Genomic DNA, 22295 nt, shown 5'->3' on the forward strand with positions numbered 1-22295 from the left:
AAGTTCATTTTACCCACTCACAAGCGTTTTGGACCTGGTGATCATTCTTCTCGCACAGCTCTTGAAGGTAATCCAGAAGGTTTTTTTACTCTCCCCTAAACAAGATAAATGCTGGCCTCTTCACACAAACGTTATGTTAATTTTATGTCAATCTTATTGCTAAATGAACAGATTACCTGTGGCCTTAGATACAGTACTCGTGCCCAAAAGCTACAACGTTCATGACAACCACCCATCTGAAAAAAAAAAGTACAAAAACAGGGAGTGAGTCAAATATGGTAAGTGAAATTTAGTGGTACAAAACATCGGTTACCAGACTTTGAAAGCAACTTACCTGAAGAATTTCCTTTAGATTATGCACAGTTGGTGGCTGGTACAATTTAGAAATCGTCTCTTCCTCATCCACTTCCATGTGTATTTCACCAGACTGAACAGTCAGAACATAACAGAAGCTGGGAGGAGGCAGATTAGTTGTCATCTATTAAAAAGGAGAGAAAAGAAATGTGACCTTAAAAAAGGCATTTCAATTTGTCCAGTTAGTATTATTTTATAATAATGTCCTAAATGAACCACACAATTTTCTTATTAAGAACGATGGGAAAACAAAATAATGACTGTCTGAAGTAGAAGCTGAGATAACAAAACAATATTCACAAATTCTAAGTGAAATCAGCCTGTGTATCATTCTTTCCATAATCTGACATCGATCCTCATCACAAAAACATCTTGTGATTTGGCACGCTTGGCAAACACTGCAACTTTTTCAAGGTGACAGTGCTTGTTTTGCATTTTTTTAGCACGTGGTAGGGGTGCCCTGATTATTTATTTCTCATCATCCATAACTTTTCTGAGATTTGGGGACTTCTGCATGTGGGTGGGTTTTTGTGATAGTAAACAGCTGAAGAACTTTAAAAGCTGCTAAATTAAATCCAGGACAGCACAAGGAGATAATGAAGAACAGGAACTCAGCAACTACAAGAACTGCTTTTTTTGTGTTATGCCGAATTTTTCTTCTCCCCTTAAAAAGTATTGTGACGTAACAACCCTATCTCCATTTAAAGAATGAGAAAGGCTTCTGAGAAATAAAAGATGCTACACTACAGTAATTTTTATTTTGGACTCGGTAAATATTCTTATAACATTGTTAGTTGTTAATAAAGCATTTCATTTAATACAATAAATACAAATCTGCTAAAGACAGCTGTATATCCATATCCAAATAATCTGTCTATAGCAAAAAAAAAAAAAAAAAAAAAAAAGGCACGAGCTCATTATTTGCCTCTGACAGCACTATAAAAGATATGCAAGTCCGTGCCACAGATCTCTTTGCAGAAACTTCATCAAATAATTGGCAGTATGATTTAGGCATTGTTGCTTAAATCACAGAATCACAGAATGGCCCGGGTTGGAAGGGAACTTGAGGATCATGAATCTCCAACCCCCCCGCCACATGCAGGGATACCAACTCCCATGTAATACCAGACCAGGCTGCCCAGGGCCCCATCCAATCTGGCCTTGAACACCTCCAGGGACGGCGCATCCACAGCCTCTCTGGGCAGCCTGTTCCAGCACCTCACCACTCTCTCTGTAAAGAACTTCCCCCTGACATCCAACCTAAATCTCCCCTCCCTCAACTTAAAACCATTTCCCCTCATCCTGCAGTTATCAACCCTTTCAAAGAGTTGATTCCCCTCCTGTTTGTAGGCTCCCACTAGATACTGAAAGGCTGCAATGAGGTCACCCCGCAGCCTTCTTTTCTCCAGGCTGAACAAGCCCATGAGCCTCATCCTGTCTTTGTAGGGGAGGTGCTCCAGCCCCTTGATCATCTTCGTGGCTCTCCTCTGGACCCTCTCCAACAGCTCCCTGTCTCTTTTGTACTGCAGGCTCTACACCTGGACACAGTATTCCAGGTGGGGCCTCACAAGAGCAGAGTAGAGGGGGACAATCACCTCCCTGTTCCTGCTGGTCACCTCTCTTTTGATGGAGCCCAGGATAACATTTGCTTTTCGAGCTGCAAGGGCACGCTGCTGGCTCATGTTAAGTTTCTCATCTCTCAAGACCCCCAGGTCCTTCTCCACAGGGCTGCTTTCATGGACCGCTCGTTCCAGCCTGTACGGATGCCTGGGATTCCTCCGGCCCAAGTGCAAAACTCTGCACTTTGCCATGTTGAACCTCACCAGGTTCACCTGGGCCCACCTTTCTAGCCTCTCGAGGTCCCTCTGAATCCCTTCCTTCAACCGTGTCGACTGCACCACTCAGCCTGGTGTCGGATGTGCTTTCAAAAACTATGTAAAACTATGCTTCTTGTAAAAGGTAAAATGTATCTCAGCTAAAAAACCTGCACTTTACCAAAAATTTGCAGAAGTAGAATACATCTTGATACCCGGTAGAATGGATTGGTATTTAAACCTGTGGCAGAAGTGTAAACTGCATGATTATGGAAAGTTTTCATCATTTCTAGGTTGTCAATAAAATAGAGAAAAAGAAGAACAAATGAAAATAACAATGCTGAAGAATATTTAAAAGTTTTGCTCCATCCATGTAAATTTTCATTGTTGTCCACAGTATTTTAACATACAAAACAGTCCTCTCCTCTGAGACTTCTAAAATGTGTAGATGAAAGGGAGAATCAAAGCAAGAATGGTAGTTTCATTCATTTCCAGTCTTGGTTTTATAACTAAGTTCTGAACTTCTTATTATTCAAAATAAATCCCTGTACAATCCCAATAACTCTGTAGATTGCAGCAAGAAGAATCTCAGAGTTCAGAAATAGCTAGGAATAACTAGGAATATCCTCTTGTGAAGTCCTCTGTTTTTAAAATTTGCTTATTTCCAGATTTTTCTTCCTAGACTCTAAAATAAATTTTTAATACCAGAAACTTCCTCCCCTAAGAACAGCTGTAGAGGAACAGCTATAAGACAGCACAAGCACTTGGTTACCAAGATTCTCAAATGAGCTTTTCATTTCAGATGCCACTTGATTTGACAGAACTCCTTTTCAAATACAAAAGCTAATTAAATGAAAATTAAAGATGCAATTTTGGATTGGAAAATGTATAATAATATACTTGAAATCTATTTTAATACTTCATGTTGGGAATTTTCACCACTTCCCAAAATCACAGAAACTTTTATTACTTTTAGTAGGCAATTTTCGTTCTTATATTTTGACTGCCTTCACAACAGGATGGACAACTGTCAGCCAGAATCATCCTAACTGAAAAGAGACTCGATTCCATCAGTTGGTCTGTCCTCATAGGGACTGATCTTCAGAAGAGTGTTTTCAAATATAAGGCTGAAAAGTTCTTCAAAAGAATGCATCATTTATGCATGTAGATTTATCAGATAGCGTGGAGCCAGCTGGTATCTTTTCCTCCTGTGAGGAGAGGAAATGAATAATTTGGCTGGATACTCTATCATTTTAGTTCTAGATGGTTAATAAAAGTTTGATTGCATCAGATTGGAAAGAAGCTACTGATCCAGAGAGTCTCAGGTTGGCCTAGGATAGATGGTGGAACCAACAAAACAAACATCATTAGATAAAGAGAGAATCTGATCCCCCAGATACATTACACTACTAAGAAAAACAGTAATTGTAGTGAAAAAGTACATTTCCATAATAACAAGACTTACCATTTCAGAGTCTTGACTTTGTCCAGGAACTTTTACAGGCACTACTGGAGGCCACAAACTGTCTATCAGACTAAAAAGTCCTAACGCCCTTCAAAAAGACCAATAAAATTAGCTCTAGAGTGGTTTCCACTGTTAGATGCTGTACTATAAGGATTCATTAAGAAATACAATTTAAACCACTGCATGATTATGAAAACAATTTTAAATCATATTTGTTTTCTACAAGCTGGTTTTGATTTGGTCTAATTAAATCTCCATCATTTCTGCTGCATGGTGGAGAGGGAGGGAAGGGACACATCGCATACAGTGACTAGCAAGTCATATTTAATTCTTTCCCATGAACAGCCTGTGACATGGTAAAATCCAGGGCAAGTGGGGTATGTGCTAGTTTGGGAAGGACACAGACACCAGTACAACTTTGAAAAAATAGCTTTTAACTATTTAGACGGCAGCTTGAACAAAATGTTTTGCTTCTAACATCTTCATTTCTTGCTTTTCTCTAACACTGATTGCCACTGCTGTTAGGAAAGTTAGCAATGAGATAGGAGTAGGAAGACAGGCAAGATTTTGTTATCTGAAGTGTACCCATGCCTTAGAGTACAAATGTGCAAAGAACCATCCCCTTCCTATGCAGCTGCTCATTTGGTTATGATTCTTTTCTTTTGCAAGTTTTCCACCTTCAGTTTAGAAACAAACAAAATGAACAGCCCTGCATACTAAGATTAACTGCTGCAAACCCTTCAGCTTTCGCACGCAAAGCTGCGATGTGCAGCAGTTCGGTGGCTGGCTTGTTGGTTGATGTGTCATCCACGCAGTAAAAGCAGGAACATCCAAGGGAGAGGCCAAGAAAATAGCTGAGGGAGGGGAAAAAGCTACAGATAACCAACTTGAAGAGGCGTGCATTTTTGAGTTTAAGCTCTCTGTTATCTTGTCCTAGCTCTCTGTGCATGTTCTGTGTGGTTAAAGCACAGAGATCTGGATTTTAACCCCACAGTGCCTCTGAGAACTGTCTATTTGTTCCTCCAATTATGAAAGCCACCACTTCCGAAACAATTCTAAAATGAAGTACAAAACTTGCTGAACGTAATCTTAGGTTCTAACCAAAAGTGCTTTGAAGAAAAAAAGGCAGGCTCTTGTTCTTGACCGAAGCACATTGCAGTATGCTGCTTCTTTTCAAGGAGTAACAGATCTCCTTTAAAGTTCTGCTTTTAATTCACTTCTGCTTGAGCTTACCTAATTCCATATTTCCCTCACCCTTCTTTTCAGCCTTAAATGCTTGTGTTTTGGGTATCTAATGTCAGTCAGCTTCTTCCCATATTTTTTCATAAAGCAGCAGGTATCACATATGAGAATGCTAACAGTGATGCCTATGGACCAATACTATATGAATTTAAATCTCTGGGAGTGACTGAATCTCAAGGGATAATGCTTTCATTTTAAGATTTGGGTAACCAAATGACAGGTTAAAATGATGCTGCTGCTGTCTGCAGTTGTGTTCCCCACAGTGATTCAGAGACCAGGAACAGAAATACGCTACCCTTCTACAAAAGCGAGAGAAGAAAAAGGAAGAGAGAAGAAAAGAATTTGCTGACTTACATGGCATCATCATTCCTGTAAAAGGAAAAGGCTGAGTACAGAGCCTGAGGTTTTTGTTTTGCATTTTGTTTTTAGCAGAATATTACAACATACAAAGCAACTCTTCTTAGGTATTAATCAGACTTTAAAGCAAAAATGACCACATCTCAATTTCTTGACAAGGCGACATTTTCAGTCTTCTACCATACAGAAAAGATCCTTCTCTGTATTTGCAGGAGGGCCAGTGCCCAGTGGAGCAAACTGCCCTTGTTAAGTGGGACACAAGGAAGGAGAACTACTGAAGCAGAGAGCTTTCTGTGTGACAAAGGAAGCTAAACAAGTGATGTTACTCACTTGACACTGAGTATAGGGGCAGGATATGTATAATAGCATGCTGCAAATTTTGTGTTTGTTTGTATATGTGCATTCAGAAATCACGTATTTATCATCCAGATATATATATCCAGAGTCCAGATATAATCACATCTCTGCACAGACCTTACATTGACCTACCAGTGAAAATCTGTGTTTTTAAGTTTGCACAAGCAATACGGAGCTATCTCCCAGTCTTTAGCTCTCTTCTAGCTTGCAACTCAATGTCAGAACATCTATGACAGTACTGTGTCCTTTTGGAGGAGTTCATAAACTGCTTGAGCTACAAGTACTTAATTATTACTGAATTACAGTATTTGTTTACAAACAGGGGGAGGAGCAGCACTGTGCAGCGAGTGTCTCCTAAACATCTTGGACTCATCCTTCTCTTTGACTCCAGTCAGGCAAACCACAAGTACATTTGCCACCCAAAGGATGTGCAAGTTCCAAGACACATCATGCAGGGATGAGGGGATTCTCCTCTGTAGAAAGGGGAGTTCTGCCCTTGAGCTGTCCCTGATGGGCCCACGAATGTATCAGTCAGGGTCCCTGGTGAGGGGCTCCCCTTAACTTCACCCACTCCCATGCCCCCATGCCCTTTACACTTATGGACTTTGACTTGCAGAAGGATGAATGGGGGGGGGGGTAGGGGAGGGAGGCACCCACAGTGGAGAAATGGCAAGACATTGTGTCCTCCTCTGCAGAAAATCATTATCCTTGTGGAAATAATAAAATTCATTCTCTTTATTGGGCATGCAACACTCAAATCCCACTTCAATCTGACTTGAACAATGGGTTATTTTATCCAATAAATGTATCCTTCTTCAGATGTAGAATCGGGACAAGAGATGAACTGCTGGCTCTGTGCTACAGTGAGGAAACTTGGTTAGCCCTGATGTGCACAAAGAACCTTTCTCATTACAGAAGGCAAAATAAAAACCTAATGATTTAGATCCATGAGAGTAATCACTAGTCACTATTTCAAAAAATATATGTAATATTTTTATGACAACAGTATAGACTTCTAAAAAATGAAGAATAAGAAGTGAAAAGAAACAAGCACACGATTAAAAGAAGAATTTTTAACCACTAAAATACTAAAATATTTTAATTATTAACATTTGTATTACTGAGATGACAAGGACTTTATTGTAATATTCTATAATCTTCCTTCCAAAAAAACCAAGGAAACAGGAAACAGACAGAAGTTACCTTAGATTCTAAATAAAAGATTCAATCTTCTAATAGCATGTCAAACTGCAATTGTCTGTTTGATAAAAATCTTTTTGACCCATACTAAATATGTGTCCGTCCTGTACTTATCATTGACATAGCAAGATCACAAGTAATCCAACAGAGTTTTAAAATACTGACTTTCGTAGAAGTGTGGACCTTGGACAGACAGGTCGCCCACGTACAGGTACACTTCCCTCCTGTAAATCAACACCTTTAAGCTTTGCTAAAACACAATGATACTGTTATATATAACACCTGTGTGTGCATACATACAGACGTGAGCATGTACATATGACATAGGCTGTTGGCAAAATAATTATTTTTAGTATTCTAGATTATTTTTATTATTCAATATGCTTAAAATACATCCTCTTAGATTTTGCTTGCTAAAATGTCTTTTCTGTGTATCAATAAGTGCAAACTGCGTGTTATGTACCCAGACAGCAATCAGAACATTTTAAAGATTTCCCATGACTGAGAAAATGCAAAATATGCTTGCAGCACGTGCAGGAATTAATCCTGACCTATTAGCAAATCATCTTGTCTGATAGTTGCACTACTTGCTGGAGAGTGACCGATACTAACAAAATAGCATTTACTTTTCCATCCAATAATTCTTGTCATAGATGATGACTGTGCTGCCCAGTACACAATAAGTTGCTTTCTTTTGCTCACCTAACTATCTTCTTTAATTTCACAGCTCAGTAGATAACAGAAGTTACCTTCTACTAGCCTTCCTAGCTTGTTCTGCCCTTCACTGTGAAGTCAAACGGCATACATTCATATGTGCACACAAACACATACATTTGCCCTATGATTTTTGATAAAAAAACATACAAATTAAAAAGTCCTTGTAGTTATACTTAGAAACCTGGTAAATTACAAATCTGTATCTACAGTCTCGTTACATCCCTGATCCCATGGACATTTCATACTATAAGTTATACTGAAAAAGTCGAACAACTTGGAATTTTCAGAGCAGTGTTTCACTGGTTTTCTGTTTCTTAAGTTATACTAAGCAGTTACAGTGTCAAACAATACTCTCATCTGAACTGGGCAGATTTTGTTTGTTTCTCTCACAAGCATGAAGTTTCATCTACAGTTCTGGTCCAGAAGCGGTGCGTGTGATGTGCCTGACTCAATTTTTAAACAGTACAGATACACAGCTATGATTTTTGAGCACAAAGCAGCTTATAGTTTGGTGGATTTTTCCATTTTAATAACAACCCCACAGAATACATCAGAAACACCAAAGACGATCTAGGAATGCCTCTAACTAGGAAAGAAGAAAGACTAAGTAGAGGAGAGGAAGAAAATAGGATTCTCCACCAATATCTTCCACAGCTTTGACATAGCACTTCTCTGTTTCCTGCTCTGTTTCTCTTCCAATTTTAAATCTGAATGCAAACAGTTTTCTTTCAGCATTATTACTGTTGCAGACTCAATGTTAAGAACTCACAAATAAAAATAAAGCAACTCCTAGCCCTCTATGAAACTTTACTCAACATTGGAAAGAAATTCACTAGAAATCGCATAGGATGCATGACCCTGAACTACCAAGAGACCAGCAATCCAATCATAATGATGATGCTGCAAGCTACCTTTCCATCTAATTTACATACTAAGATCTGACAGTACACAACCTATGCAACATTGTGTTTTCTCAGATTTGCATCTGAGAACAAGCAACAGAAAAATAAGGTAAAAAACAGAGCCTATTAAACTAGCATCTCAGTTAAAATACAGATACATTAAATCACTGTTGACAAAATTATTAATATGATTTAATAACTATCTTCTGTAATACACTAGAATTTATCCATGCTATATTAAAACAATAAAATTTTAAGATAAAACTTTTCCTACACTATGAGTATGCCTGTTTCACCCTGCAGTGCTGGTTACTGAACAGACTCATGACAGAAGTACTGAATATGCAAAGCAGCAGTCACTGCTTGTTAAAGAGCACAAAGCCACGGAAAAAAACCTCTGATTTTCTCATGCATAATCAGTCATTAAAATAATACATATATTAAATGTATTTTAATATACATTAAAAACTTTAATGTAATTACTTAAATTATGCTCTAAGTGGAACTCAGCTTTTAACCACAGCAATTACTGAAGTGTTTCAGGACCTCAAAACCTCAGAGATGTGGGTGGCTCTTTTAGATGGCAGTCTCTTTGGAAGCGGGAAAACCAAAGGAAGGAAGTTATGACTTCCTTGCTCTGTGGAGAAGTCTTACTATTACGTTTCCTGTCAACGTCTACCAGATGAAACGCTTTGTTTTGTAACAGTTAGCAGTGGTCCTACACTTCTAAATGTAAAACAAAATCGAAAAGAAAGTATACAGTCACAGAATCATAGGGGTTGGAAGAGACCTCAAGAGATCACCGAGTCCAGCCTCCCTGCTAAAGCAGGTTTCCTACAATAGGCCACAAAGGTAGGCATCCAGATGAGTCTCGAATATCCCCACAGAAGGAGACTCCACAACCTCTCTGGGTAACCTGTTCCAGTTCTCCGCCATCCTTACTGTAAAGAAGTTCTTCTGCGTGTTTGTAAGGAACTTCCTATTTTAGGCCATTACTCCTTGTTCTATCATTATGCACCACCAAAAAGAACTTGGCCTCATCCATTTGCCACTCATATCTCTTAAGATATTTATAAACATTAATTAGTTCTCCCCTCTGTCTTCTTTTCCTCAGGCTGAACAGACCCAGGTTACTCAGCCTTTCCTCATACAGGAGATGTTCCAGGCCATTAATCATCTTTCTGACCCTCTTCTAGATTCCTTCTAGGAGATCCCTGTCTTTTTTGGACTGGGGAGCCCAGAACTGGGCACAGTAGTCCAAATGTGGTCTCATCAGGGCTGAGTAGAGGGGGAAGATCCCTTGACCTGCTGGCCACACTGTTGTTACTGCACACCAGGATACCATTGGCACTCTTCGTCACAAGGGCACACTGCTGGCTCATGTTTAATCTGTTGTCTACAAGAATATCCAGGTCCTTCTCCACAGAGGTCCTTTCCAGCAGGTCATCCCCTAACCTGTACTGATGCATGCAGTTATTCCTCCCCAGGTGCAAGACTTGCTCTTGTTGAACCTAACCAGGTTCCTCCCTACCCAACTCTCCAGTGTGTCCAGTTCTCACTGAAAGGTAGCACAGCCTTCAGGCATGCCAGACACTCCTCCCATCTTTGTATCGTCAACAGACTTGCTAAGGGTGAACTCTATACCTTCATCCAGGTCGTTGATGAAGATGTTGAACAAGATCTGACCCAGTACCAACCCCTGGGGAACACAGCTAGTTACAGGCCTCCAATCAACTCTGTGCTGCTGATGACAAGCCTCTGAACTCTGCCAGCCAGCCAGTTCTCAATCTATCTCACCGCTCTCTCATCTATCCCACACTTCCTAAGTTTCATAACAAGTATGTTGTGGGAGATTGTGCAAAACACCTGGCTGAAGTCAAGGTACATACACAACAGACACTACTCTCCCTCCATCTACCCAGCCAGCTCAGGAAAAAAAAAAAAAAAAAAAAAAAAAAAAAAGAGCAGAGGAAAAAAATGATTTGTACAGACCAGAGAATTATGAGACTGAAATAAAAAAGAAAAAAAAGAGGGGAAAAAAAAGAAAATGGTGACCAGTACCACAGATTGGGATTAATCATAGAATCATAGAGTGGGTTGGTGTGGAAGGTACCTTAAAGGTCACCTAGCTCCAATCTCCAAACGTGGGCAGGGACACCTCCCCTTAGACCAGGCTGCCCAAAGCCCCAACCAACCTATTGCATGCTGCACTCATACAGATCTGCACCAGCGGAAGTGACAAACTGTCACTGCTGCCACTGCTGAAACGCACCATCCTCCACTCACTGCGCTCACTTCCACTGGTTGGTCCCCATAAACATTCAGCAAGCTTCAATGAATGTCAGTGGGTGCCATTTTTCCCTCACGGAGGAATTCAGTTCCACACCTTTGCTTCATACGCCCTCCCACATCAGACACCATTACATCAGACTGCCCCTATTCTGCCATCTGCCACATGGCAACAAAAATGTAATGAAATATTGGTGGGAAGGTTGAACCTCTACTGCCATACCACCAATGTCCACCTCTGACATCATGGTTGTTATAATAAAACAGCAGGAGGCATTACTTTCAAAGCAGTCCTTGTATATGTAGATTTTAGCAATATCCATGCAATATTCTCATCTTTTTTTCTTTCTTTCTTTCTTTCTTTTTTTAAAAAAAAACTTTTTCAACATTTTTTTTATCTAGAGACAAAATTGGCACTGACACCCTGCATTAATTATATTTTACAGTAAAGCATTTTCCCTCTTTCATTTTTGAATTGGTGTAATTTTTCTGTCCTGCTGGATATAAACTCCTCATCTTTCAACCTTGTAAATAAGTATCAGGAGAAGAATATAGTATGTCTGCTATACTCGGTAGTAAAACAAGTCAGTGCCTGGCAAATCAGGTGAAAGTTCACAGATTATCAAAACACAAAATATTCCGTGTAGAACTCTGGTCAGGGATAATAACATAAAGGTAACATTTTTTTGCTAGTAAAGATAAATATATAACTACAAAGTTTATCCTAGTTCATTGAAATCAGTTTATAGTAGGAAGCAGCAGACTATGCCAATTTATAGTTTATTTATTCCTGAGACATTTTAGCGAGTGCTCAGTCCCTGTATCTAATTGCATCCATTTAGTTACTGGTTATACTGGATATGCTGAAACAAATGGTCAAAATGGGAAGGTTACCTATTAGTTGAAATGCATGCATTTTTAGCCAGTATTTCCATCTCTAGCAGTACACCATAGAAATCTCACCTCCTCTTTCTCAAGGGGCTAAATTAATAAGGTTGACATATGAAGCAATAAGAGGGCAAGAGATAGAAAGGCTCAAAAATCACCAGTGGCAGATCAATAAACATTTGGCTGTAGTTCTTATCCCACTTTTGTTTTGGAACACAAAGGTTTTCCTATTGGGAGAAGAAAAGGGTTTGGTTCCTCCGGTCCACCTCACAGTACAAGTCCATTTCAAAAATCAAGTCAGGTTTACAGCCAGGTTATTGCCTAGATGCAAACTATCCTTTATTATAGATTTTTTGTCACTGAAATGCAAATTCAGTTCACAATAGTGATTTTTAAATTGTATTTACTGGAATTATGTTAAATAGTACTTCAAATTAAATACTTGATGATGAGGATGAATGATGACCTGGAACATATTTCAACAGTAACAGTATTCTATTGTTAAAAAACTTTGAGAACTTCTAGAATCTGATAAATGAAAATCTCTTCTGTCTAACAGAATGACTGAGGAAGCTCCTTGTCTCCATAAGAGATTACAGTACACGTGACAACAGGCACATGTGGGATCTTATTAGCCATTCTTGATCTTCTCCAGATCATGTGCTACAAAGGCAGAAGACTTGTATTTCCCTCATATTTCCTACATTTTATTCCCTTTTATCTATTTTAAAAGTCACTGTCAAACTCCAGGAAACAAACAGCTTAAAAGCCATCTCCTTCCAAACAATAATTGGTGTTCCGGAAGGGGGAAAAAAAATATCTTGAAGGGCAGACCACAGAGTTGTTCTTCACTCATGTTCTACAAGCCAAGGTTGGGAACTTTACAGGCATATCCCATCATGTGCTCAGATATACCACTGGCTCTTGAAACGCATTTATGCAGCGGCAATGAGTTCTACAGCCTAATTATACTCTGCATGAATAAGTGCTCCCTTATATTCATTTCAGCTACGGCTTTACTGTGGTTTCCATCACACCTAGATTGACACAAAACATGTCCCGACACTTAAAAGTAATAGCAAGTTATAAAACAGAACTTAAGCTAAAACAATTAGGAAAGAAAGGACAGCAATCCCCCCACCCACCCAACTTGTACACTGAAATCACGTTTAACCACCGCTCTGTCCCTGAAGCTACACTGGCCATTTTCTTTTCATGTTTTCTAGCACGGTTACCACCAGCACAGCTCCAGCTGAGCCACCAGCATTTTCAGCAGTGTGTTTTCTAATCATCCTCAGAATAGCCAGAAGTTACTGCTGCTTTGAAAGAGAATTTACATTAGAAAAAGTCTGTCTCTTATTAGCTAGGCTGAGTACTGGAAACACCAGCAGCCAGTTGTAAAACTTCATTTGTATCCAGAATTCCAAAGCCATTATTTAATTTGTTTGGAAAAAATGTAACTTGAAAAAAAAAAAAAAAAAGGCCAACAAAATAATTAAATAAGAAGACGTGTTTGTTATTAAAGATCCATAAAAATGCAAGTAGGCTTGAAATCCAAAGGATCTGAAAATTAACACTGCAAGTACATAAAAAGAGAAGCATACTGAATAGGGCTGGCTGGAAAACAACAATTCCATTTTGCTAAACATTTCAAGGCTTTGAAATTTGTTTTTGTTCCAGTATGAAACAAATATGAGACTTTCTGAAAGTTTTCATGAAATGAAAAAGAGAGAGAGTATTCACTCCCTCTGGACTTGAAAAAATCTTCCCAGTAAAATTGTCTCCAAAATAGATAAAGTTTCTGTGAAACTTTCTGGTTTTGATGAAACAGCATTTTTTCGACAGGAAAAAAAGTGTCAGATGAAATATTATAGCCATTCTAATAGCAAAGGCTTATCGAGATAGGATGTTTTTACCAGAATAAATCATGTTGAGAATTAAACCAATCTAGTAATATTTATATAGCTCCCCATGTGGATACTATATCGATTCCCATGGAAAGACACTCTGAAAGATAACTCTGTAAGATCTACTTAAAGTGGAGTTGTTTTTTCATCTAACATATTTAATACATTTTATGTTAAGAAAGTAAAAGAAATCAAAGAATTAGCAAAACGAAGGAGGTACCATAACATCTATTTATTAATTAGTTGTGGGGATTTTTCTGAAAGTCTGTGGATGCTCTTATTCCACAACAGGAATGCTTGTATCATTTGAGAGGGTTTTTCAGTGTTAGGTTTGTTTGCTTCGTTTTTGTTTTTGTTTGTTTGTTTTTATTTTTCTTTAGAGACACTTTAACTGTGCTTTCAAAAATGTATAGGCCTTACTGAATTAAGCTCCCAAATACCAAGCAAAAATCTTTTCTTGAAACTTCAACTCAGACTAAAAAGAACAGAAAAACAGAAGAAAAAAAACCGCAACACATTGTAATAAACAGCTTTGCAAAGAAGAGAGATGAACTAACATTTTTAAGTCTTTGAATCTACTGAAGAGGAAGAAAATTCATATTTTATGAACCACTGCATAAGGTAATTCTTCTAAATTCCGTTCTCTGCTAAGTCTGTTTTTGTGTGTCAGCTTATTTACGCTGATTTAGGAATATGATTGGCTCAAGTGCAATTGGATCCAGCTGATGCCTACTTGATGCCCTAAAAATGGCAATGAGGATATTTAATTGAACAGAACCTGATTCAGTTGTTCCAAAGAATACTGACCACATAAATAATTAAATGGAAGATCACCACTGCCTGCCACAGCACTCAACACATTCTTCTCAAACTGTTCTCACCTTCCTCTTGTCGTTCTTTGCAAAATTTTCATTCCAGCTAAACAGCAGAATTTTCCCTCCCATCTCTTGCAGTACTGCTCAAGGTCTTTTGCAGAATCCAGACACTGTAGCTGTACTTCACTGAACATGCCATAAGCATCCTGGACAAGGAGGCATAACCTGTAAAACATTCCTGTTACTCATTTATTCTTGTTCATAACAAAATGAACAAACTTATCCTCTACAACATCTGAAGAAATCCTACCAAATAATGAATACTAGTACTAGTACCAGTAAACAAAACCAATATCATCACAGGTTTTCCCATATATATCTGCAGGAGGTAACATATAAAAGAGAAGTCTTACTGAAATTTACAACAAGGTCCTTCCATTCAGGATGAGAGAATCTAACTGCTAAACAATATTTGCTTTTTGTATCTATAAAGAAAGTCACATTTTTGCCTACATTGAGGTGAATTTTTCAGTGCAGACAAAGCAATGATGCAAACGTATCTATGTGTATAAATACAAAAATATCTACTTCAAAATAAATAAAGAAACATATTTCACAAGTAATAATCACAAATGTTGAAACTGGTAAAGCAAGCACAACATTTTTTTCTGACTTCAAAAGAGTTCTGATGATTCAAGACAATGAAATGTTAATTTTATTACATTTTGAAAAAAACAACATGAGTAAATTCAATATTGGGTATGGAAAAAGTCCAGAGGGACTATTTTAAGAAGGTAATTAAAAAACCTGCTAAACAAACAATTTGATTCAAGTAATCTATGGAATCAGAGCTGGGAACCATTGCTTAACCAACTTAAGGCATTTCAAGAAGATATTACCATCATAGCAGATAAGGCAAAATCCAGGGGATGTCATACATTTAGACAGAGAAAAATGCACTTCACAAGGTTGTGCACCTGAGATGAGTCACAACAATAGCTTGAGTCATGGAGGAAGGAGGGTGCTGTCGACAAGGTGGGCTTAACTGCCCGCCAGAAAAGACAGTTAAACATGGAAACTTTTCAAACAGCAACAAGAAATAGCTTTGAGGGTAGCACACATCTTTCTTTATTTCTAAATAAAACTCAGGAGTGTAGTAAGCAGCAGAATTCCAGAACAATTTACTTCAGCAGAGGACCAGAAGACCTCCGGAGGCCTTTTCAACCTCAACCATTCTGTGATTCTGTGATTCTGTGATTCAGTTCATTTCAAGAGTTGATGCCAAAACTACCTTCTTCAGAGAAGTACCATTGTTCACAACAAGCCAACCCCAAATGCTTTTGGAGAACACTACATAATTTGCTATACGCATCCCAAAAACATCCAACAGTAGTCATTATATCTCTAAAAACTGATTTCAAATGAAATGAGCTCCTATACATCTCTGTAGGAAATCTTACATTTTCTTAGTAGGGAGATTTAGGCACACAAAAGACCATTAATTATGGTCTTATTAATAATTAATTATATTAATTATGGTTTCCTTGTTCATTATGAACTAATTTTTTCTATATTCTACAGAGGATACAACTTTCCGAAGCCTTTAGAGATTAGTAGATGCTCAAGCACAAGCTACAAGTTTTCATTTTTTTAAATGCAAGTGCTGGTTTTGAGGACGAGAGAATGGTAGGACTGAGCACAGATGAAGGCCCCATATTTTCTCTGTATCTATAACTATAAGGGTTACACAAAATCTTCACCTGGCAAAGCAAAGCAACCTTATGTACAACTCCTGCATTGCCTGGCAATGTTGGGATGTCTTTCACAGCCCTGGAACACTGCCTTTATCTTGAGCAATGACAAACAAGAAGAAAACAAGTGTTGTTGTGAAGCATGGGCTGGAAGGATACATAGCCCAATTTATGGTATGAGCATTGCTCCCAGCTTAGACGTGTGTGACTGGCCTAGCACAAAACTGTCCTAAGTAACTTTATCCCTAGCTTCATTTTCTCTGTAAAACACTCAGTGAGATCCCTGTGGATTGGTATCACACAATCATCTTGAACTCAACAAAACGAAGACTGTTATGCTATGGCTATGACAGCACAGAAGCAGAGCAACCAACGTTGCTTGCCATGTTAGGGCTTTGCAGTCACTTAACAGTTCCGTTAAGTATTAACTGACTGGACTGAAACTTCTTTGCTGTTGTTTTGTTTGGAAAACCAAAGCTAATGTGCTCTAGACTTTTCTGAAAACCAGACTGAACAGAAAAAAAAAAAAATCAAACAGTTTTGTTTATACTAGCAAAACATTCAGTGACTTCTAATTGTGAAAAATCAGGCCTTCATATCTTGGAGCAAGCAAGGGCCAACTGAGCTAGTGTCTTAGATCCAATCAGTTCAGCAGTCTGTTAACTGATCGCTGGAATTTCTCCTGTCTTTAGTGAGAAATTACTGAACGCAAGTAGGCCTCAGACTAGCTGGCACCATGCTCACATTAAGTCCCCTGGGACACATTAATTGCCCAAATAAAATTAACTCAGTTGGTGCCGAATATATCAAGCCACTGAAAGTGCATTTCCCTCATCCTTTTGAGCCAAGCAAAGAGGTGGTTGCTCTCAGACATGGAAATCTCAACTTCCCAGCTTCCAGCCTGCACATTTCCAGCCCTTCATGGTGACAACCATGGTGTCTCCTGGCTAGCGCAGGAGACAGATCTAATAATAACAACAAAAAAATACTGTAGTCTAATAATAGAGTCAAACAGTAACAATAATAGTATAATAAAAATATATAATAATCTTTATAATCATCCTCTGATTATAATCTATATCTCTATATCTCTAATCATCAGCTCCCAGACAATGAACTCACTGAAATTAAACTCCAAGTTGCACAGAGTACTACTTCTAGATGAGGATGCATTATAGGCAGTGTTAGGGGCTGAAGCTCCCGCTCCAGCTTCTAGTGTATGCAGCACAACATCCTAGGTCAAATGATGGGGGAATGGTCATCAGATGACCAAGCTTGATATATAGAAGTAAAGGAAGAAGTATGTAACTTGATGCTCATAGCACTAATGTGCCCATTCATACTAGGAACATGTTCATGATTATTGGTGTAATGAAAAAAATAAAACTGAGCAGCAGATCCTCTTGCCCCAGACTCAAACCACTTGTTGTATTAGGATCACACGTGAGCAGACACTTAATATACTGCTACACTCACTTTAACAGCATCCAAAGTAAACATGATTTCTCTACAGCACGAATTTAAAATGAAATTAATATATCCATTCATCTGGAAGACAGAATTTCAGAAATAATCTTGAGATCCCTGATTTTTAGTCTGAAAGATGAGGAACATCCCAGACAAACTCTACTTTGAAGCTCACTGCCAGGATGAAAACCTATGTCTGACTTACATGACAAGACACAAATTCAAACTGAATACTTGACCCCAGGAATTAAACACTTATATTTTGTGCATAGCTATTAAAAATTCTTTTTCCATAAAATGCAGCATTTGTACTGAATCGGTTAATCAGTGAGAACATACCTTTACCAACGGCAAATGTGTTACCAAATTGTTAGAAAAAGGGAGAATATCGCCATTTTTTATCAGAGGTACTCATGCAATTAGGAAATTAAGGCCATCTTCATTTCCGAGACAACGGGATGAAACCCCATACAAGACGTGAATTTAAAATATGGCATTGGAAACATAATTTTTTCATGTAAAGGAGCAGATAATTCATTCCAGGAGTGGCAGGAAAAGCAGTAGAGGAGTGAATGCAGACTAAGGAAAAGGTGAAATATGACTCACTGGTTATAACAAAGGGGTGAAGATAGGGGAACAATAAGAAAGTGAGGCAGAAATTAGTCTTATTTTTTTTAAAGTAATGGCACAGTAAGTCTCATGCAAAAGCTTGGGAAAATTTTGTTCATTTGCTAATAGCCTGGAGCAAAGATTAGGGGCTAGGGGAAGACAAGACTGATTACTCTGCGTTATTTTTATGACGGTGCTAATATTTAGGACAAAATGGCTCCCAGTCGAAATCTGGAGAGGATTACAGGATTACACCGTCATGCTGTTCTCCTTAGTTAGTCACTCTTTCTGGGTACAGAGAGCAAGTTTTTGGTTTGGGTTGGGTTTTTTTGTTGTTTTTTTTTGTTTGTTTGTTTCCTAATACTTTTACACACATGAAAAACCATATCTGTGCACATTGCTGCCTTGTATCAGGCAGGTAACTTTCCAGAGAGGTCAGAATGACTAAAAAGCTTAAGCTTTTGTGCCTTCCAGCCTCCTCGGTGGTTAGTAGAAAAGAATAAGAAAAACGATTACCTGAAGAGATGACACAAACAAGAAGGCAAAAACTGACTGACAGTGCAGTGGATTGCATTTTCTAAGGTGCATTTATAGAGTCTTGTGAAAAAAACAGCAGACATTTATCATAAACAGATTTGAACTAACAAGTAACTGTTTTGCCCTAGGACAGGAAGACAGCCATATGGATCATACAAGCTTTCTTCTGTGCACGGCTAAGCTATGAAGTCCAGCTGAAGGAGCATGACCAGCAGACAAATCCAATGATAAATGCAGTGATCAGAAGGGACTTATTGTTCTGATGGAAAGACAGGAAAGAATCAGGGAAATGTCTGAAAACGAACTACATTGTTTCAGCCCTGATATTTGCTCAGTCTTTATCTTAACCACCCCCGAGACAGTTGTTGCTTCTTTTCTTTGTGTGACAGAAGGACTTATCTCTGAGGCGCGGTCCTTGTAGAGGCATAAAGCACACATAAACAAAACTCCCCTCTCTCTTAATCTCCAGAGGCACAACACTACCTACACAATTCCAATCCAGCAACTTGTCTGGTCAAGTCTCAAGGTGGAGCTGGTTAACTCCTGCTAATATGGCTCAGATTCAAACTGTAACCTGCAGGACACCACCCTACAGGGATTTGATGTATTCCTACCTTACACAGACCTTGAACACCTGTATTACCTCACAAAAATCAAAGCTCAGTTCACTCGTCTAAAAACAGAGGATAGCCATCTATTTCCCTCGTCCTCCATATCAGTAGAGCCATTTCCCTATTAAAAGCCCCATATTCACTGGATCCGATCTAAACTGCTACATGTTCCCTTTCAAAAGCTACCTGACATAGCCTTCCTCATCCTCTGAAGATTCAGAATACTCTGTCCAAAATCCATGCCATTCGCTGTCACTAAACAAAAGCTCCAAGGAGCTGCAGTAACTGTGGATTGAATGGAGTTGGACTAGATGGCCTTCAGAGGTCCCCTCCAACTGTAAGGATTGTAAAAATGTATGACATAGCCTTTCTATACATAGGTCACAGATGCATAGAAGAAAACATAAACATCACTATTTCCAATTCATAAGGGCTCAAAGACTTCTGATCCAAGTACAGACATTCCTAGCACCTAACCTGGTGCTCTGATTTGAAACACATGAGGTAACCAAAATGAAAATCGGAGGTTTAAAATAACTGAGAAGCAGGGTTTACGACCAATTTTTACCAGACATTTATGGAAGCACCAAGAAGGAAACAGAGAAGAGGGTTCAAGAATGTCGGATCTGGCAGAGAGGGAACAGAGCACACAGCTGCCACTGGACACACAAGTTCTCCAGCTAGAGATAGCCTATCTTTAAAATGGATTGGTGGGAACTGCACATGTGACAGGATTACAACCAGGGAAATAAGCAAGTCTTATCTCAGCATCTAAAATAGAAAATATGTAGCAGAGGCCTCCTCGGTCTCAGGAAAGGAATCTTTTCTTCGCAGATGGTTCTCAACATGAGCATAACAGAATATTTACACACCACCCTTTGCAAATAACTCCCTACAGTAACTATACCAAACTCACCATTTTGTATTTTCCTTTGTTTTTAATTCCATTTTTCATATGTATGTTAAAAATAAAATGTAAAAAAATGAAAAATAGCATGAGAGGGTAACAGTTGCTTATTTTTATTCACTTCTTTGAATAGTCAATTGCTTCAATACAGACTGGAAAAATCAAATCTAACTTCCACAGAGTCTTTCAGGAACCGCCACATGCTTACTGCTTTCTCCATTTCTTCATTTGGGTTCATTCTTCCACCTACTATTTTCTCTCTACAACATGAAGAAGCACATACCTTCCATTGTGAGCTACTTTTGTGGGAAACTGCTTTCACACGTAGGAAGAGTCCTGTATGAGCCAAGCATAACAGCACACCTGCCTTTTTAATGCACAACATGCACATTTTGAATGGAGCTCCACACTGCAGCCTTCTGACTCAAAATGTGGAACACCAACTGCTTTGTGAGAACTACTTACAAACCCTTGCGAATGGATGTAAAACAAAATCAGACGGGTTTTGATATGTCCAGTGATGACCACGGCTTCACAACTGACAACTTTTCAGCATAACCCTGTTCTCCTACAAAGTTTTCCAACGGCACCAAATGAACTTCTTAAACTTCCCATCACACACTGTCTCTAAATGCACTTTCAAATCTTTAAATCGTTGATCTGTCTTATCTGCAAGCAAAATTTTACTTTTAAGAGTAAACAAAACATTTAAAATGATAAAATGGCATTCCCACCATCCACATAAATGCAACATATAAATTATAGCCTAAGCTGTAATTTCAGTTATAGATCTGCAATTGACAAATATTTCCAATATCACAACAAAACTCCAGTTATGTCATATTCATAAATGAATATGAAAGTTTTGCTATATCAATAGTTTCAATTAAAAGTAACCATACAATATAAAAAATAATATAGCAACAGTTGGTTTGGAAGACAGGAAGCTGAAGAAAAATAGATGCCTCAGTACTGGCTAAAAAATGTGTTAACAGTTCAGCCACAGCAAACCAGTAAGTACTTTTCCACTCCAGATCCCCCCCCACATCTCTCCATTACAACACTAAACTGCACATAATTTATGGTCCTCCTGCTAAAATGCATTCCATAGAGTTTGTTACGCAAATAAAAACAAATTTTGGGTGGTAACAGAAAAGCGAGCATATCAGATTGTCCCAGCTTGTTTCAGACTTCTATGCTTTAAGTTGTAGTAGCTTTAAAAAAAAAGAAATGATACGCACACTCCTCAGGTTCCTCAGTGTCCCCAGTACCACTAATTCAGTATCAATTCAGAGGAAAAAAAAGATTTTCCCATATGACTTACTTATTGAGAGGAAAACATATATTACAGAAACTTACAGGCTCCACTAAAAACTTCAAATCTCTGTTATGGATGATCTCCAGCAGAAAAATCATGTTCCATATATTATGTGTAATTACCATCCAGCCATTTACAGTACTTATCTATGAATCTGAGGAGGAGTTCTTTGTTTATTTTTTTTAATCTTAAGACTACGTAATTACAGTTTTGGCATCCAAGAATTCCAACAGTCAGTGAGGTGATGCCAAAAGATCTCCTGCAAGGTGCTCAGCACCCTCCTTTCCAAGAAAATCAGTATTCAAATGCTGATCCTGGCAACATTTCACATAATCTTTGCCATACCGCATTTCCTCCACACCTCAGTTTCTTATACGTAAAAATCAGAGTAAAAGTTCTGTCCTCAAAGGGTGACTGAAAAACTGTAACTGGTATCTAGAAAACTATAGGATGGTCCAAAAAGAAGAATAGGTCCAAAACATTTATATGCTAGATCTCACTTGAGCTGAGGGAGGAGGCTGTCTATTTATCTATATCTGTGCAGATCTGTCGTGGGCTTGCAGCAGCAACCCATGTCTTCTGAGCTACGGGGTTTTAGAGAACTGTCAACTCCTGCTGCAAAACCCATGGTGAGTGCTTTACACAATTGCAGCATCTGAAATGAAGCAAGAACACTGCAGCAGCAGTAAATTGGGATTCACCTGATTTACTTCTAAACCACATAAATGGAATCTTAGAAGACTTTGGTAAAAAAAAAAAAAAAAAAAAAAAAAAAAAAAAAAAAAAAA

General features: G+C 38.4%; 1 protein-coding gene across 10 annotated transcripts in view; it reads right to left on the reverse strand.

Moving 5' to 3' along the window:
* The window catches only part of SPIDR (scaffold protein involved in DNA repair), a 210683-nt gene that overhangs the window by 28348 nt on the left and 160040 nt on the right, over nucleotides 1-22295 (reverse strand). For 9 of the 10 annotated variants that reach the window (XR_006171761.1, XR_006171760.1, XR_006171758.1 and 6 more), the window contains 4 exons: nucleotides 14374-14532; nucleotides 3634-3721; nucleotides 335-478; nucleotides 177-236 (listed from right to left, as the gene is read on the reverse strand). Coding sequence is in view for 6 of the 10 variants with exons in the window: in XM_042837230.1 (XP_042693164.1) it covers nucleotides 177-236; nucleotides 335-478; nucleotides 3634-3721; nucleotides 14374-14532 (451 nt within the window). In the remaining 4 variants the exon portion in view is untranslated. The remainder of the gene's footprint in view (nucleotides 1-176; nucleotides 237-334; nucleotides 479-3633; nucleotides 3722-14373; nucleotides 14533-22295) is intronic. The other variant, XM_042837252.1, reaches the window with a different exon arrangement.

This window comes from Centrocercus urophasianus, unplaced genomic scaffold (assembly GCF_019232065.1).
Source record: "Centrocercus urophasianus isolate 14NV4802_14NV808 unplaced genomic scaffold, USGS_Curo_1.0 seq_11, whole genome shotgun sequence".
NCBI classification, from domain to species: domain Eukaryota; kingdom Metazoa; phylum Chordata; class Aves; order Galliformes; family Phasianidae; genus Centrocercus; species Centrocercus urophasianus.